This window comes from Camelus dromedarius, chromosome 2, assembly GCF_036321535.1.
Source record: "Camelus dromedarius isolate mCamDro1 chromosome 2, mCamDro1.pat, whole genome shotgun sequence".
NCBI classification, from domain to species: domain Eukaryota; kingdom Metazoa; phylum Chordata; class Mammalia; order Artiodactyla; family Camelidae; genus Camelus; species Camelus dromedarius.
Genome location: NC_087437.1, coordinates 13,962,851 through 13,980,610, shown reverse-complemented (window position 1 = coordinate 13,980,610; position 17,760 = coordinate 13,962,851). Strand labels below are relative to the sequence as shown.

General features: G+C 37.5%; 1 protein-coding gene across 1 annotated transcript in view; it reads right to left on the bottom strand.

Annotated features, from left to right (window-relative positions):
• The window catches only part of DNAJC13 (DnaJ heat shock protein family (Hsp40) member C13), a 109,670-nt gene that overhangs the window by 10,290 nt on the left and 81,620 nt on the right, over positions 1–17,760 (bottom strand). Inside the window, exons 39-52 of the mRNA XM_010987812.3 lie at positions 17,061–17,180; positions 15,908–16,087; positions 15,129–15,296; positions 13,584–13,697; positions 11,983–12,099; positions 10,655–10,832; positions 9,189–9,280; positions 7,466–7,565; positions 5,504–5,578; positions 5,167–5,279; positions 2,985–3,154; positions 2,782–2,824; positions 2,227–2,400; positions 210–389 (exon numbers count right to left, since the gene is read on the bottom strand). Coding sequence (XP_010986114.1) covers positions 210–389; positions 2,227–2,400; positions 2,782–2,824; positions 2,985–3,154; positions 5,167–5,279; positions 5,504–5,578; positions 7,466–7,565; positions 9,189–9,280; positions 10,655–10,832; positions 11,983–12,099; positions 13,584–13,697; positions 15,129–15,296; positions 15,908–16,087; positions 17,061–17,180 — 1,824 coding nt within the window. The remainder of the gene's footprint in view (positions 1–209; positions 390–2,226; positions 2,401–2,781; positions 2,825–2,984; positions 3,155–5,166; positions 5,280–5,503; positions 5,579–7,465; positions 7,566–9,188; positions 9,281–10,654; positions 10,833–11,982; positions 12,100–13,583; positions 13,698–15,128; positions 15,297–15,907; positions 16,088–17,060; positions 17,181–17,760) is intronic.

Sequence of the window (17,760 nt, the reverse complement as noted above, 5' to 3'; positions counted from 1 at the left end):
CATTCAGTTCAAGTTTAATAATGAACCGAGTCAAATTCAGTCTATTAATGGTATCATTTAAACTGGTTTGAGAACTGTTATAATACCATGCCGTTCATATGGAGAAAGGCACACGGCAGGGAGAGGATTTATACTGCATGTACGTTTGCCAGGAAGACAGAGAACAGATCCATTCTAGAACTATAAGCTACTAAATGGACTCTTCATACCTCGTTTTCAGACAGGGCATGGATAACCCGAATGGCACTCTTCGGAATGGCATTATTCCTATGATTCATTGCCTGGAGAACTTTGGGAAGATGGCCCAATGGTGGGACCTGATCAGCCAGCTGAGGCTGTGCATTGAAGAGACATACTGTGGCCATTGTCAAAGTTTCCAGAGTTTCTCCCTGGACGGAATAAAACAAACAAACTATAAAATACTGGTAAGTCTTAAACGTCCACGGTAATCATGTGGTGTTAAAAACTAGGGATCCACCAGTTCTAAGTGCTGATACTTGAAAATTGACTCATAAATCCTAAAAAACTAACAAACTCCCCATCTCGATGGAAGGCATGAGTTTAAAGGACTCTGAGAATGTGGTATCTTAATCTAAGCAGCCTTTCGCTGGGCAACGTCACATCTCATTTCTACCGCAGGTGTAAGAGATCACCTCCCAAAAGATACTACTGGAAATTTTTAAATAATGTTATAGAAACGTTAGTATCAAAGAACATCAATAATTCATGAGAATACAGAACTAGTGAAATGTTTTCTCCAGTTATATTAAAAATCCTACTAATTAACACGCCTGACTGCCATGAACTTTCTATTGTGGATAAAAGACCTGTAACTTATACCATTATATGCAGACATATATCATAACATAATGCGTCTTAAATGAACATGGAAATTGGGATGTACTCAAAAAGTGATATAGAAGGAAAATGGTTTACGTTTTTCCCTTTCTAAGTTGCTACTTCTTAAGGATTTCATTTTTTAAGCAAACTACGTATGTAGTAAAGATCCTAGTAAAGGGAAATGTGACTGTGGAAAAGAGATGTATGTACATATTTGGCACACTATTAATATTTTTTTAAAAGTCTTGCTAAGCTAAGGATAGTAACTAATAATTCCTAAGTACTCAACATACACCAGACATTAGGCTAAGCATTCCACAGTTATCAAAACTCATGAACACCTCGGCCTCATGCTGTTATCTTTCTATGGGGCAACGGAGGCAGAGTCACACGGTCCTACTCCAGGCCACAGAGCTAGTCGGGGATGGAGCCAGTACTGAGATCCAGGACCATCTAACAACACACCTCGGGCTCTTCATCATCTCCACAGCCAGTGTGTTTAATTAAATCCAACAACAATCACATCTTTCAATTATTTTCAATCTATAGGTTTAAATAACAACTCCTTATGTATGTCAGGGTTTCTGACTGACCAAACCAAGACCGAGTCTACTTTCTTACTCACTTCTGCTCTCCTGGTAGCTGTTGGTTCTGAGCAAGGGTGCAGGTTCGCTCACATAGTTACCACTCTCCTGTCAATCCCTTCAACTAGGGTCATCCCTACCGTCTATGGAAAGCTGAGTGACGAATGTGCCCTAGGAGGACACACTTCTATTTAGGTTTCTACACTGAACATTTAGGTTTCTCCTTAAAACTATACAGTTGCTGGAAATGGGATGGCAGAATCCTTCTCTCAGAGCTTCTGTAATTGTCAGAAACAGCATCCTCTCCATATAGACAGCTCCAACTCTGGTTCAGAAATAACCATTTTACTAAGAGTTTCACTTCTGATCATGCTAAAAAAAAAGATGAAGGAGCATATTTGAATTTAAGTGTGCTGCTATACTGAAAGAGGTGGCGAATTATTTAAAAAACTTTTTAAATAGTGGTACTGGGGGTTGAACCCAGGACCTTTGCACTCTACCACTGAGCTATACCCACCCCACTTTTAAAAATTAAAGTATAGTTGCTGTACAGTATTATATAAGTTACAGGTGTACAATACAGTGATTCACATTTTTAAGGTTATACTCCATTTATAGTATTATAAAATATTGGTATATTCCCAGTGCTGTACAGTATATTCTTATATCTTATTTTGTACCAAATAGTTTGAAGAGGTAGTCACTTCTTAACGCATGGTCAGTGAGGATGGTGTTTTAACAGAAACATCATCAACATACTCAGCAAACTATCTGAAATGTTTTGCTGATGGCAGAAGCTTACGTGAGGATTGTTCTTCTCCAGGAGCTCAGTTAATTTTTCTAGAAGTGCAATAAGAAATTCTCGAGGCTTTCTTAGAACCCAAGCTGGTTGTGCAATAAAGATTCTCAAGAAAACTCCTCCAACAGCAAGTTCACCCTCTGCTTCTCCAAACACCACAGCAAAGTCTTCAGGCAGCTTTGAACAGGGAAAGAAGTGTCAAGTCACTTAATAAATCGTCAGCTGTACATTAATCAAGAAATGCAAACCCTATTAAAGAAACTCATGAAATTAACTAGTCCTTGAACAGTCATTAATAGATCAAATCATAATTATTGTTAAGTTTTGTTTTCTCTTAATAAAATTCAGAAAAGGTGCTTTAATTACTTATTTCAAAAGTGGGTGTTGCCACTTTTATGTTTAAAACCTGTCTTCCAGGGGAAGACCTAAAGTATCTTAAGGACAAAGTATGGAAAAGGCTGGTACTGAACTGACTCAGCAGGAATTAGGAAAAAAAAACCCAAAACAATAAAACAGTAAAACATAAAATTCCTTCCTCTGAATAAAAGCATATTTTACCTTCCAGTTTACATCAGGGTTGTCTTGCTGATTTTTAAAGTGCCTTGGGGAAAAAAGCAGAAGGATATGAGACTTCAGTCACAAGATACACTTTCATGAACCTTTACAGAGTAAGTCTTAGAGGGGCCACAGACAACATTCATTCGCCTGCCCAGTGACTCCACCTGAAGGCTGGAAGTCATGATGTGTGTGTCTCTACTTACTCGAGCATCATTTCTCTAACAGTTGTGGACACTTTATCTCTGGAACTGTCATTCCAAATTAACTCCGGATTTTCATGAGTTCCTTCAAAAATGTGGACAGCAGCTTCAGGGTTGTCTCTCATGGCATCCATAAAAACGCTTGGGAGAAATTTCATTAATGTAATTCGAACCTAGATGAAAGAGGTTTGAGAAAGAAAAAAGACCCGTTGGAAACATCTCAGTATTGGTTTGCTTTACATTTCTCTGAGATAGAACGTGGCTGTACTTTGTGTTACGGCTGCTGTGGGCCATAACTAGCATCTAGAACTTCGGCAGCGAGAGAAGAGGAACCTTGGTAACTAACAGATAAACCAAAGGTAACAAGACTCACTAACGACCTGCTACTACTTGCCTATCCAGTTTTCATTTCCTTGCTCCACCTCAAATTCAAGAAATGTTAAAAAAAAAAATCCAGCACCACTCGTGTGCAGTTCCCAGAGCACATCTGGCCACAACCTGCCCTGCACACGCTGCTCCCTCTTCCCAGAAGGCCCTCAGCTGGCCTGTCCCTCCATCTCTCCCCCCACATGCTAGTATGAATTCAGTACACAAAGAAACATCAAGAGCTCTGAACCTCCGAGCAGCCAATGAACTAACGGAAAGTGTCAGTTACACGACAGAGAGCATCTACGAAACAGCAGGTATGTCACTTTTCTTGGTCAAATGGGTCTAAGACCTAAATACAAGGGCTAAAACTATAAAACTCACAGGAAAAAACAGGTACAGATCTTTCTGACCTTAGATTAGATAATGGTTTCTTAGATACGACATCCCAAGCCCAAGCTACAAGGACAACAAGTGCTGGGAGGAAGGGGAATGAAAGTGACTGCTGAAACGGACGGGCCTTTCCCCATGTTGATGAAAATGCCCTGTAACTGACTGCTGTTGTCCAAGCCGCTGAGCTGTGCATTCTGTATGTGTGAATTATGTGGTATGTCAGTTGTATCTCAATAAAGCTGTTACCAAAAAGGGAAAAAGTTACTGATGCCAGTTCTAGAATCCCTTGCTGCAAATCATTCAGTAAAGAAGCTGATACTTGTATTTTTCACTATACAGAAAATTGACACGTAAATATATTCACCTTGGCAAAATATCCCTCATTTACTTCAAAAGTCAAAAAGTTACTGAAGAGCTCAAAATAATTTCAGTACACATTTATTTTAAATATTAAAACATTATTTAAAACATCTAATATTAGATGTTATAATTACGTGCTACTCAAATCTAGCTTTAAGAAAACTCAATATTCTTCATTTTACAGACCCTTTCTATAGACATTCAAATAAAATCACCCATATCTCATCAATCCTGCTGATGACAAACTATCAGCCACACTTTCAAAACAAAACGGTTCCAGGTCCTGTGACAGATTCTCAATAGCTAAACTGGGAGATCAGGCAAGAAAGAAAACAAATTGAATGCAGCCTGTTTTGCTGATATGAAATCAGACTCTGGAAGCGAGGGCTCAGGAGCCTTTATTTCATATCTGGCTTGGCACAGACAATGCTTCAGTGAGCATTACTTCATGTGAAACTGATTTAACAGAACAAGGGACTTTGTTTACACCCATGCCTGGATGCAATTCAATGTAGAAGTATTGTTCTAACAGGTTCCTGCTCTACAAACTGGACCGTGGTTCCAGAGATCATCTCGCCATCTCCAGATTCGCAGCGTGAGCTCTCCCTGCAGAGAAGGGAAGCAGGGTGCCATTACGCTCACGTGCTGTGTGGCCTTACTTCAAGAGGCTGGTATATACACCCGTAAGGGGTGTATAAGGACACAGATCACCATCTCCTTCATGAGCTGCTTTCATAGGCCAATTCTCAAAGTGTGAAAATCTAACCTCACCTATCTTCTGACATAACTGAAATACGCTTTTTTTCTTTCTTCAAGGGGGATGAACAGTTTTATCACTGCGATTCAAACACTCCCTTAAGGCTTCTCAATTGTAGCACAGGCTTCCCCAAATATATTTTTTCTCTAACTAGTAATACACAGGGACAATTTCAGGTATGTTGATCTTCCAGCTTTCACACAGGTTATTTCCTCAGCATCTCAGACTTTGGTAAACCTCATGAAATCAGTTATCAAAGTAACAGAGCTTTAACAATTAATTTCTTTCTAAGAACCTATTTGTGCTCACCTTTGGACCTATTAGTTTATCTGCTGTCATTTTAGCAAAAAGTTCTGCTGTCTGGGCTCGAACTTGTGGATGTGTTGAATTACAGAACATATCTAGTAAGTAAATCAAAGCTCCTGTGAAGGAAAAAAATAATTAGTGTTTATACTCCATGTAAAAAATATGACTTTTATAATCAGTAGAATTCATTTTCAACCTTATTTAAACTCAATGCAGTTATTTTTTTAAAACTGTAAGCCTTCCAAAGCATTCTTCTCATTTATTAGACTATACAAAGCAGCTCAAAGTAAGCTTCATAATTACTGAGAGTGATTAGGTGAGAAAGCACTTCACTCATTACCTTTTGCCATTGCTTCTTTGATTATTTTTGTACTTGATGTCAAAGCATAAAGAGTTTCCAGAACAAGCTGACGACCTGCAGAGTAAAAGACATTTCAAGGAATGTATCATCACATCAGCTTACACATTTACCGGGCGTTGGTGCCAGAGACTAAACTAGGTGTTCTACACAGGGTAGCATATGTTCATCTTCACAAAAACCAGCAAAAGAGGTATTCTGATCTTGTCATGAGTGAGGAAGCGGAGGCCCAGCTTGATCAGCCCATGGATTTACAGCTAGTGGTACAGCTGAGTTTTTACAGAGGAATGTCTGACTCGAAAGGGCACATGCATCACCACTATGCTGTACTGTCTTCCTACCCACTGTTCACTGTGCAAACAAAATCTTCTCACCTCCTGCCACCCTGCAGATGCTCTGTTCAAGGATCTAGGAGTTTTATGCGGTGCTACTGTCTTACAGAAATGAGTTGGAAGTAGCAGTTGCAACACACTGTTCCAATCTAAGACCCAACAGCATCCTTCTGGACACAGTCTGGGCACCTTTCACCCCTTGTCATCGAAGCAGGCAGGGCTACTGGACTTCGCTCTTCTAGAGTCGAATGGCAGCACCAGACAGGTGACCAAAGGAATAAACAGTTGGCAAAGAGGGTGGAGGCTGCCAAGTATTAGGCCGAGACTAAAACAACAAACACTGGTGGCCAGACTGAGGTAAGTTAACAGGCAGAATGAACACTCAAAAGATTTTTAGAAGAAATAATGCTTCATGGAAAACTCATCACTGTTCTAACCACAGCTTTGAAGGAAAACAAGTCTTTGGAGGGGGGTTGGGGAAGTTAAAATTTTATGTATTTAATGTCCCTTAGCAAATAGTGGAAGATAATTTGGTCTACGACGTAAATGATAGCAGGGTAGGCTGAGCTATCTAGATGTAAGCTGTTTCACCTGTAAGGTTAGAATACTGACTAGACTGTATACATCAGATATAAATATAAAATAAGACTTTCAAACTATGACTTCTGTAGCATTCTTCACTTCATCAATCAGTTTAATTCTGCATTGTCTGAAGGCTTACAAAGCTGTTGGAAACTGACAAAAAAGAAAAACCAACTAAAGGTTGTAAAAATCATCTGCAAATGACTTTCAAACATGTTATTTATTAAAGAAAAGAAAATTATTCATTGGAAATCCCACTCCACTCAATTCACTGAACATAAAAGGAATTCCTAACACGTGCAAGGCACAGAAGCACACCATGATCGAGGCAGACAAGTTCCTGCTCTCAAGGAGGTAGACAGGATTAACACGACTTCCAAGGGGTTGGCAAAGCTGACTCAGCAAAGTATGCTGATGGTCAGTGAAGTTGGAGTCATATCGCAACTGCCTTTGAAAAGCGATCTCAAGGTTGATTCTAGCACAACTACACACTAGACAACTGCACGTACGTTTATAAGAAGGCTGAATTAGTGCAGGCTGTATTCAAGAAATCAGGTTGGTGTATTTTTTTAAACTGATCTCATTCGGTGGTAGTAGTCACTATCAGTATCAAATCAGTAAATGGCAACACAGGACTGAACTTTAAGCTGAACACAAGGTGATTTTTATCTTAAGCGTTTCTTCTATTTTCTAAGACCAATTGTGGTTTTTAAATAAACCATGGAATATTAGTCAATTCTCAATTACTCATGTGTAGCTCACACTCAGCCAATGAAAAATCCTCAATTCTTTTCCTTTGCTTTTGGATCGCTCTCACCTCCAACTTTCAATACGGGAAATACAAAGTAATTTTATTAACTATGTAAAAAAGTAATTAGGAAGACAAATCTAACATAAAGCATACCACTTAAAATATTCCAAAACTAAACAGGATAACGTTATGTCAGGTTTTTTACTATCTATGTAACTGCTCCCCTCCATGGGTTAACTGTGCTGTGGTTTTGAAAATTCCATTTGTGAATATACGTACTTGATGGCAAAGAATGTAGAAGAGCCAATAAATTGGACAAAACCATTGATTCAGCAATATTGTTTACACAATCTTGGTTAGATGTCACTATATTCACAACCTGAAAATTAATCAACAGGATATTAATTAAGAGTTTTGAAAATAATCTCAGACTTAAAACAAATTTAAGTCAAATTAGTCAGAACTAAATAAATGTAAGGCTTCACCAAAATGAAAAAAATGTTTGGAGAACAAAATAATTTTTAGGCAAGAGTTTAATTTTAAGAGATTGGCTTTATTACTTTGATCTTTGGAGAAGTAAAATATGTTAATACTAATGCATATATTATGAACATTCAATTTCTATTAATTTAGAGGTAAGAAATAAAATAATCTAAACAAATACTTTAGCACCAATTTACAATCTCAAGATTACAAAAAGCCTTCAATCCTACACAGTTCATGCTCCAGAACTATGGTGTACACTGCAGTGTTTTCCAATCATAGATCTGCAGTGGGAAGATTAGGAAATGAATGATCTTCATTACTGGGACTTTCTTTTAGCTTTTAGAGGGAGAAAGTAAATGTCTTCAGTGCCCAGTACAACAGATTGGGTCTATCTTTCCGTTATAAAGAAAATAGGTATATTTTTCTTTCAAAGAGCATGATCTCTCATGTTTAACTTTTATAATATGCATCTAAAGATCAATGTCACTTAACTTCAATCATGTGGTTGAATCTCAAAGCAAAATGTAGATCTAATAATGCTTATCTTAAAAGTTAACAAGGTACTTGAAGGAAATAGTTAGAGAAGCACACTTTTCAATGAAAAGAACACACTAGTTAAGCTCTTTGACCAATCCAACCTTTATTATTTTACTAAACATCTTTTTAAGACCAGAATGCCATCTAAGAACTTAATCACTCATTAACTACTCATGAACCTGTTAACTGCAGGGCTGAATTCTTTATAATGGATTGTGCTTATTACAACAAGCAGGATCATTTGGAAAAAGATCCTGGCAGCTCACCCTGGGTGCCTGAACGAGTCCCCTGTGACTGGGGTTTCCCCCACTTCTCCCAGAGAAAAAGGCTCCACCCAAACAGCTTCTTACGGGACCAATTATTTCATTCTCCTGAAGGAGCCCCCCCTCCCCAAAACCACTCTCAAACCCCCACAGCCCACAGGTTCTGAGCAGTTGCTTTTCCTAGACAGCTCCTGTAAAGTGTGACACCCTCACTGGAAAGGCTGCTTCTGTATCAGATTCATAAGAAGGGAGAGCAATGGAGGGGGAGGAGGAGGGTCTGTTCTCTGGAACACAACCAGAGTGCGCTGATCTCAACATGTGGGGACACAGAGATCAGGGAAATCTTGCCTCCTTTCCTTGCTGATCTGTGGCCTCCAAGCTTCCTGAGTCAAATCCATTCCTTAACTCACCCCACATGGCACTACACAACGCATTCCAAGTTCTAATGCATGACAGACAATGACCACAGAGAACCACCTTCAACAACACTATGCCACTTTGCTCTTCAAAATGAGCATATTAATTCAAATTTTAAAAATATTCACTTGGCTTAAAAGGCAAAACACACGCAGACACACACACACACACACACACACACACACACAAAAGAGCACATGCAAACTTCAATGAAACTTCAGATAGTAATTAATCAAAGCTCAAACCATATATAGTAAGTGGTAGGAAAGACAACATGCTTTAGTACAAAATCCTTTCACCTCTAAAGCCAACTGCTGTACTTGACCAGCTCCATGGACTCGAAGAAGAGAAAATATTAACTTAAAGTGTCCAATGCATTCACTTTCAGAGCCTATGGAGTAAAAATAAAATGTTTAATTTTTATTACCAAGAGATGCTCTAAATTATTGACCTTCGAAAACCAATGTACACTGCTGGTTACTATCAACTCTAAGTCTCCAAAAGACTTTTCTCAACATTTGTGACATGAAGTAAGTGAAGTATCACCACTAAGCACAGTACATCTTAAGAAGCAAAACGCTGTTAGAGCTTCTGAGGCTTGTTTGGTTTTCATTTCCATCCCCACCGCTAGCTAGCTCACAAGCTGAAAACAAATTTACCAAATGCACAGTCCAAATACAATTCAAAAATGAAAAGTGTAAGGTGGGATTCTTACTCTTTACCGCTAGACCTCAGAGCTACCTCTCTCCGCCTAATTACATCTGGGGAGAGCGTGACGTCACGTGGCTTTTGATTAAGACTGAGAACTCTGCCACTTGAGGACTACATTACAAACAAACGAGTTCCAAATCGATGGCCAGCTTTGCTGCAATTTCTCTGTACCTAATACGCAACTCCAAACAATAACAAAGTTTTCTTCAGATTTTTATAAAATCTGCCTTTAATAACATCCCCATGTATACCTTGGGAATGAATGACTAATTTTCCTAACAACATTTAATTACTATTGCTTATTTTGTTTAACTCATTTGTTGGCAATAACCAAATGTCAGAAGTTTAATAGAACTGTAACACACAGTGAAAAGAGCAAAAAAGTACCTGCAATATAATTTTAAGTGTTAACAAAAAAGATGTGAGGTCTTCAATTAACTTAAGGTGGTTTCCTATTGCTTTAGGTTTTGTCGCCTATACTGGTTTATCAAAGTTAGAACTGGAAGAAGCTGTTGGATTTTCACTCATCCATCTCGCTGATAACATTCTTAGAAATGTCCTCTTAAAGATGTTTTAACAATTTTTTTTATTATTTTAATTATTTTTAATTGTTTTAATTATTATTATTTTTTTATTATTTTAATTTTTATACACGAATAACTTCAGGCAGTTTTTCAAAAATATGAATGGCCCATATACACATGGCATAGTGTTAAGGACCAAAAGAGGCAAAAATCAGATCACCAAATAAATCTAATTTAAGCACTTACACTTGTATGTTAACTTACGTCATCAATATGCAGTTTTATAAGAAGTTATTTTGCCTTTTCAACTCACGGAGACTTAACCTGCTCTTAGATATGACTTCTAAGCATGGTGACTTGACCTCTCCACCGTACCATATATAGGTAAAAATATTATGGGATCAGTTCCTAGTATTATATTAAGTATTACATCATAACCAAGAATAATTTTCCCTGATAAAATTGAGAACTGGAATTTTTAGGGCTCTTCTATTATAAGTATCTTACTGATCAAGGGTACAGTCACACACCTGGATTATATTTTATGACATTTCTCAGAGCCTCCAAAGCCATTTCCACTCTTGGCAAGCGGTCTCCATGCTGCTCGGACTCCACTTTTGCAGCGTGTGTGATTGCCATGAATGTGTGGAGGTACTGGGCCTGGGAGCCTATATAATCCAAGAGACTTGCAGCAAATGCTTTTGGAACCTAAGTTGAATGGAAAAATATTTAAAAACATGTGCGCCCTTGAGAATAACCTATTAGCGAAGACTCCACAGCAAAAACAAAAACATTTCAAGCTATGAAAGTGATTAAATTATACACACGCATGAATACATCTACAGATTAAGGGGGAGGGGGTGGAGAAACAGGACAAAATCCAATTGCGTTAGAAAGTATTTAACTTTTTTTGTCCTAATCCATTAGGGACTTGATATACTCCCATCAGTACTTTGATATAATTCTGAGACTAGAGTGTGTCTTCCCTTTACCAAAGTAATTGATAGTATGATATATAACTTCTATATTTCATTGTATTTTTATATTTAAAAATTACATGTATTTAAAATATGAAGTCAAAGGACAATCTTCAAAGAGACTGCACAAATCACTGAACTCATTCTGCTTAACAGCGATTTATGTGTATTATTCTGTGGTAAATAATATACATTACAGTTTAGTAAATTCCTTTTTTTCCCAAGGGCAAACTCTGAAACAAAGCCTCACTTTTCCCCTCCTTATAAACCAATCAACCACCAAATCCTCCTTGTTATGTACTCCAAAAAGCAAAAACAAAAAAACTACAACAGAAACTTCCTACACCATCCCTAAGTACTAAGAAGAAAAAGAAGCTCCTCATTTGCTTCTGGAAGTGATTAGGGATCATCACAAAAGATGAACCTGGTGTGACTCTAGTCATCAACTTAAAATTCTCTCTGCTTTCCACCTGTGCTTTCCTAATTTCTTCTAATAAGAGAAGGACTTCTGTCAGGTGGTCTGATATTCAGTATGATAGTGTAAGCAATTTGACATGTAAATGGCCTTACACTTCCATGAGAGATCAGTAAAAGCTGAAGGCATATATACATGACACAGTGGGACAGTACTGTGCACAAAATATAAGAACAGCTGGGGAAGGAATAACTTCTTATTTATGAATCCACAAAATTAAATTCTTCAATATTCAAAATAAAGAGGCTCATAAGTTATCAATGGTCACCCGTCACATACCCAAGTTAGCATAAAGCATTTGGCAAAAAAACAGGTATTATTTCGATGTATACAGTGTGAATAAACTAGTTGCTTTCAATAACAAATGATCAAAGGTATCAGACAAAACTAAAAGTCGAGAGCTTACCTCGAGTGGGAAAGTAGGGACTTCATTATACACCCTGACAAAAATCTCCCCTACAATAAGTTCTTTGGCATGATCACTGTAGACAAATTCTGATCCGTACGTTTTGTCACAATCACCCTTTTCAAAAAAGAAAATAGACTGTTAGATGTAAACTGGAGTCATTTGTGTCTGGTTTATAAATTTATCCATATTCAGCTTAATAACAAGACAAATAACTTGAAAGAGCCGTTCGTTTTCCATAGAGGAAAAACGTGGTAGGACACACATCACAGCACTCAGTGCAATTTTCATGTTTGTGATGTGGACTCTAGAACAGGTGCAGAGTTGTTACTTTTAATCCAAAGATCAATATTATAACTCATTTTAAAATTTCAAAAGATCAGAGATCAGCCAATGAGATGTCTCAGAGCTGACGTCTATAAGCAAGGATAATACTTGGCCCTTCTTACTCCGCTCAGCAGACGTTTGGCCCCATCAGATATAGGGTAAGAGAGTGAAGAAATAAAGGGTTTTAAAAAACAATACATTAACTGCAAGTGCTGGAAAACAGGGTCTCTGAATAAAAGCAGCAGGGTAACAGAGGTTGACAAATCAAGAAGAGTTTCCATTTAATAAAGGAAAAGAAAAAGATAGAAAAGGAATGGGGTAAAAAAATAGTCCCAAGATTTAGACTTAGGTTGAAATCGCACAAAATTTAGGTTGGACTGACTGAAATATTATGTGAAAGTACATCATAAAGTTGTAAAGGGTCAAACAAAAAGAAGATGATATTATGTCTCTTCTGGTGAGAGAACAGATGATGTATAGAAACCCGACACTTGTCCTCCTTAGCTCTGTTCGCTCTGCAATTTTCAAAGCTTCTACCTACAAAGAGCTCCGGTGACTATCAAGAAATGAGTTCAAAACCAGGTTTTGAAATTCTGAAGTATGAGTAATTCATACTATTAATGTGTCTCCTATTTAACTCAGCAGTTGATGTGCTGAGCTTTTATTACCTTAGCTTTTCTAATGGTTTTGCATACTACACTGAAATAAAAAAGACCAAGCCTTGAAAAAAAAATTTTTTTTAATAGTTCAGGAAATAACAGCAATGGTTCCTCTTTAAATAAACTCCAAACCCACAAACATAACTGTCTTCTAAACCATCAAGACTCAATCATCTATATATATACATTATCTAGGCCCTCTCCTTATTTCCCATCCTACTGTCTTTTTTTTCATGGCTTAACAGCTTCTCCACTAGATGGCGGCAGGATAGGAAAAATTACTCAATTTTGATACCAGAAAGCAATTTTGATTTACCGAGGGAAAGAAGCTAAAAAGAACACTTAAAACAGAGCTTCTGGGTTTAAAGAATGGTTAAAATAGAAGGCAGCTATATGTAAGTGGTAATTCAAAACACCACAAAAAATCCTCACGTATTATTAAATACAGTAAGAATGCTGTTATCAAATGGATCAAATATTAGATAGCAAAAAGCTAGTAGCTTGATGATCACCAAATGGAGAAATAATGGGTTTCTGTTTCGCCGACACTAACTTCTATTTCCGGAGATTCTATTACTGGAAGTTATCCAAGAACTTTATAAAACAATAACATACTTTTTTAATCATGTTTTCTTGTTGGGATTCAAGAAATTCAAGCAGTTCTGCTCTTGTAGAATTATTCCATATCAAATAAGGGCTCTCTGTGTTGCTGTTAAGCATCTTCAAAATCTAGGAGGCAGAATATTACTGTTTTATAAACTCAGAAGAAACACTGAAGTTATTTAGCATATATTAAAATTGCCCATTACATGCCAAGCACTGTAACAGATGCTTTAAGTATAAAACATCTCAATAATTCTAACAAGTGTGTTAACAATATCCATTTTGCAGCTGAGAAAAACCAAGACTGAGAAAGATCAAATTATTTGTCCCAGGTCTCATTATCTTAAAGTGGTGAAATTAGGATTCAAATTTGAGTCTGTTTGACTTCACAGTCTTAACATTTACTCTGCTATGGTGAAAATTACCCAAGATATTTCGTGTTAAAGCATTTTATAAACATGGCAATTTAAAGTAAACATTTTATTAAGTCCAGATGGAGTTCAGGACAGGATTTTGAAGTGTTAATTTTTTCCCCTTCTCTATAGTAGGTAATCAACAACTTGTTCGTATTTCTGGAAAGAATGTTTTCAGTCAGCAAAGTATATAACACTGGTGAACACAAAGTCCAGAAAAAGAATCAAGATCAAGATTGGCATCTAAAGCTCTTCCCTCTTACTCAGGGGCTCTGAAAAGCAACAATCTGCACAAAAAAACAGACTCAATCAGATTGCATTTAAAAAAAAAAAAGGCTGTTTAAAAATCCCAGAAATACTCTACACATTTGGAACCCTGAGGACTTTTTTTCTTATAAAAGTATTAGATGATCATTAGAGAAAACATAACAAAATTAAAATAGCCTGTAATTCTGCCATTCTGGGAGGGATAACTACTTAACATATGGATACAGATCCATCCATTCATTTTTTTAATGCCAAAAATGGAACTTATGCTTTTCACTTAAAATACTTTAAACATCTTTTAATGTCTTTACACATACCTATACAATTTAACTTTTCATAGTACTCTATTTAGTGGATTTCTATAGGTCAATACTCTAATGTTACATTCTTAGATTGTTTCGCAATGATGCTTACAGAAGAGGTTGGGAGATCTACCATGGTCATATTTATTTTTGTCATATATGCGCGCATGCATGTGTGTATGCATTTACTTTTAGGATCTCAATGCTGAGTCCAAAGAAGTTATAGTTTATTTAAAAAACAGGTAAAAATATACTCTGGGTCTCCTGACTCCCAGCCCTCTCTCCAAGTTCGCTCTCTTGTCCTAGCCCTTTATGACTCAAGTTTATCAAGAATTAGGGTGAGCTCCACAGTGGAGAAACATGAAATTAATTTACCCTTACAGACAGAATAGACTTACAGAGCTGATATCATCAGCACCAATCCACAATAAGCCGAATTTCTTGGTTCAGAGAACAAGCATGTGAGCATTTTCAATTCTTAGGTTTCCTAGAGCAATCAACATTGCTATGTTCCTCTAATATGTAAGGGATCTTGCAATATTCATCAAAACCCAGGCTCCCTCTGAAGCACATACCTCAGTAGCACTGACCACAGCAAGTTTCCTGGCAACATAGGGGGTCAGCATGCCAGCTAAACTTTTCCTTATGGTGGGGTTTTCTGGGGTTGCCTGTTCTTCAGGCAGATACCCTCCAAGGCGACTTAGAGCACGGACACTCAGTTTGGCAAGGCTGTTGGCTACTTCCTGTTACAAAATAAGACATTAAAGTAGAATCCGTTATCTTATACAGGCAACAGTATCTTTACAGAACCGAACCTGTACGAAACATTATTAAGGAGCAGAAAGTAAAAATAAACAAAAAAGGCACTGGAGCTCCCAACACTGATGGCAGAGAGTTTATGCTTGGGAGCTTATTCTTTTATTTATACGAAAGACCATCAGAATCTATGTACTCATTTATACCCAATGCAGGGTCCTGTAGATAATCGGATAGACAAAAAATATCTGTGAAAATCAGACAAGCTCTCAAGTGCTTGGGGGAGCTAGCCCCACTAGTCCAATAGCATTGTTACATTTCCCTGTGATACACAACAATAACTTTGCAGTCATAAAGGTGACTGAGTAACCAGCAAAAAATTAATTTTTAACCAATATATGCTATCACAAATTCCCTTGCCTTGAATCCTTCTGGAACAAATGGCTAAGATAAAAAGTTTGAGGACTTAAAAACAGCAATAAATTTGGTTATCTTCAAAAACAGTGTATGCCTTGGGGGCCCTGGATAGTTGGGGCTTTGCTTTGTATTAACCTATGGTTTGGGTTCAAATTCAATGTTAAAGCAGTGTTCAAGTTACCTGCTGGTTTGTTTCTTCGCTTTTCTGAATGCCACTCTCTTCTAGTGTGTAGTCATAATTAAACAGATAACCAAGCAGATGCCACAAAACTCCAGCCTGCAATAGGTGTGTCTGCAGCCAGAAATCCACAGCAAAAGAACTGACACATTCTACCCCAAGAGCGGCCACCCGTGGAATACTCTGAGGATAAGAATAATGGAATTAATTACAGGGTTAAAGAAAAGCTCCCAAGAGAAACTGGCTGTGAATGTATGTCAAGCTTGCTGTCTTACTGTATGTTTACCTCCTCTTATATTTTCAATTCCAGTTTAAATCTGAATCCTATGTCCATTAAAGCCTAAATTTAACAGTAATCCTGTGACAAGACACAGAATTACTATCTTTGAAGCTAGTGTTCAAAGATTTGAGAATATAGTTTTGTTTCACTTCTTACATTTTTGATTTTTAAAAATACTAATAAGGCTTTAATAGCAACTCACATGCTAGTGATCTTAGAAGTGTATCAATGATATCTTTAGCACAGGTGTACAGGTTTACTTCTTTATATTAGAGTCTATTCTTATTAAACACTTCTAAGGACCTCCAGTAAATAAAACTGAGAACATATTTTCATTAGATTCCTTACTCTGAGATAACTTAGCCCAGGATCAGCACCCCAACCCTGTTCTACTCCAACACAACCCTCACTCTGCCTAGTTATCTGAGAAAGCCCCTTCCCAGCCACCTGTCACATCTCCCACAGTCAACCTCCCTCAGCACTCTCAGATTGGAAGGAAACGGCCAGCTCTGGGATCCCTACAGCCTTTCCACCAGGCAGTGACCTGCCTCTTAAGCTTCAGGTTTAACGTGGTCCTTCACTGTCGTTAGACTGATGGAGTCTAGACGTCTTTCTCTGCTTCCCTGCCTCTCCTTCAATGTTCAGAGAAGACCGGCTTCCCTCTGTGTCACTCTAGTCTTACTCTTTGTGGACCAGTCCAGGAGCAAAAGCCTATATTTACAGCAAGTCTTCTGTTAGAAGATGCTTTTAGAGGTTTATATAATTTACTTAAACATAATTTTAGGAAAACAGCTTGTTTATAAATTGGGGACTGGCTACCTGACAAGGAAAACCCATTGCTGACTGAATCCAGAAAGCCACAAAGGTGACCTCTACCTTGCCAAAATAGAGCACCCGACAAAGGTCCCTGATGATGCCAGGCATTTCTGTGATCTTCTCTCGGCATTCTTCAAACTGAGCAGCCACACTATAGCATTTGCTTATGTGCCCACACACCTGCAGACAACACAACAGAGAAAAAAAAAAAAAGAGTCACACATGCATTCCTTATTTAAGATAGTGGAAATCGTATCAGCAGAGACTCATGAATAACGCTTATGGTACATACATACGATGCTTCAAAATTTAACAGAACATTGCTATTGCATTATTAGCATTTCTAGTTTAGATTTCCTACGGGTGCAGGGTTGGCAAAGCATGGCCACTAGGACCCACAGGCCAAATCAACCATGACCTATTTTTGTATGGCCACAAAACTAAGAATGGTTTTTACATTTTTAAAGAATTGTAAAAATGAAAAATAAAAAAATATGCAACAGAGACTGTATGTAACCTGAAAGCCTCAAATATTTACTCTCCAGTCCATACTGATAATGTCTGCCACCATCTGAATTAATGTATTTTTGTCCAGAATTCTATTCATGTACTACAAAATAGAGGATGAAACACAAAAGCCTGTACTCAACAGTCTTTTTTTTTTTTAAAGACTTTTACTGAGTTATAGTCATTTTACAATGCTATGTCCAATTCCAGTGTAGAGCACATTTCAGTTATACATGATCAACTGTCTTATATT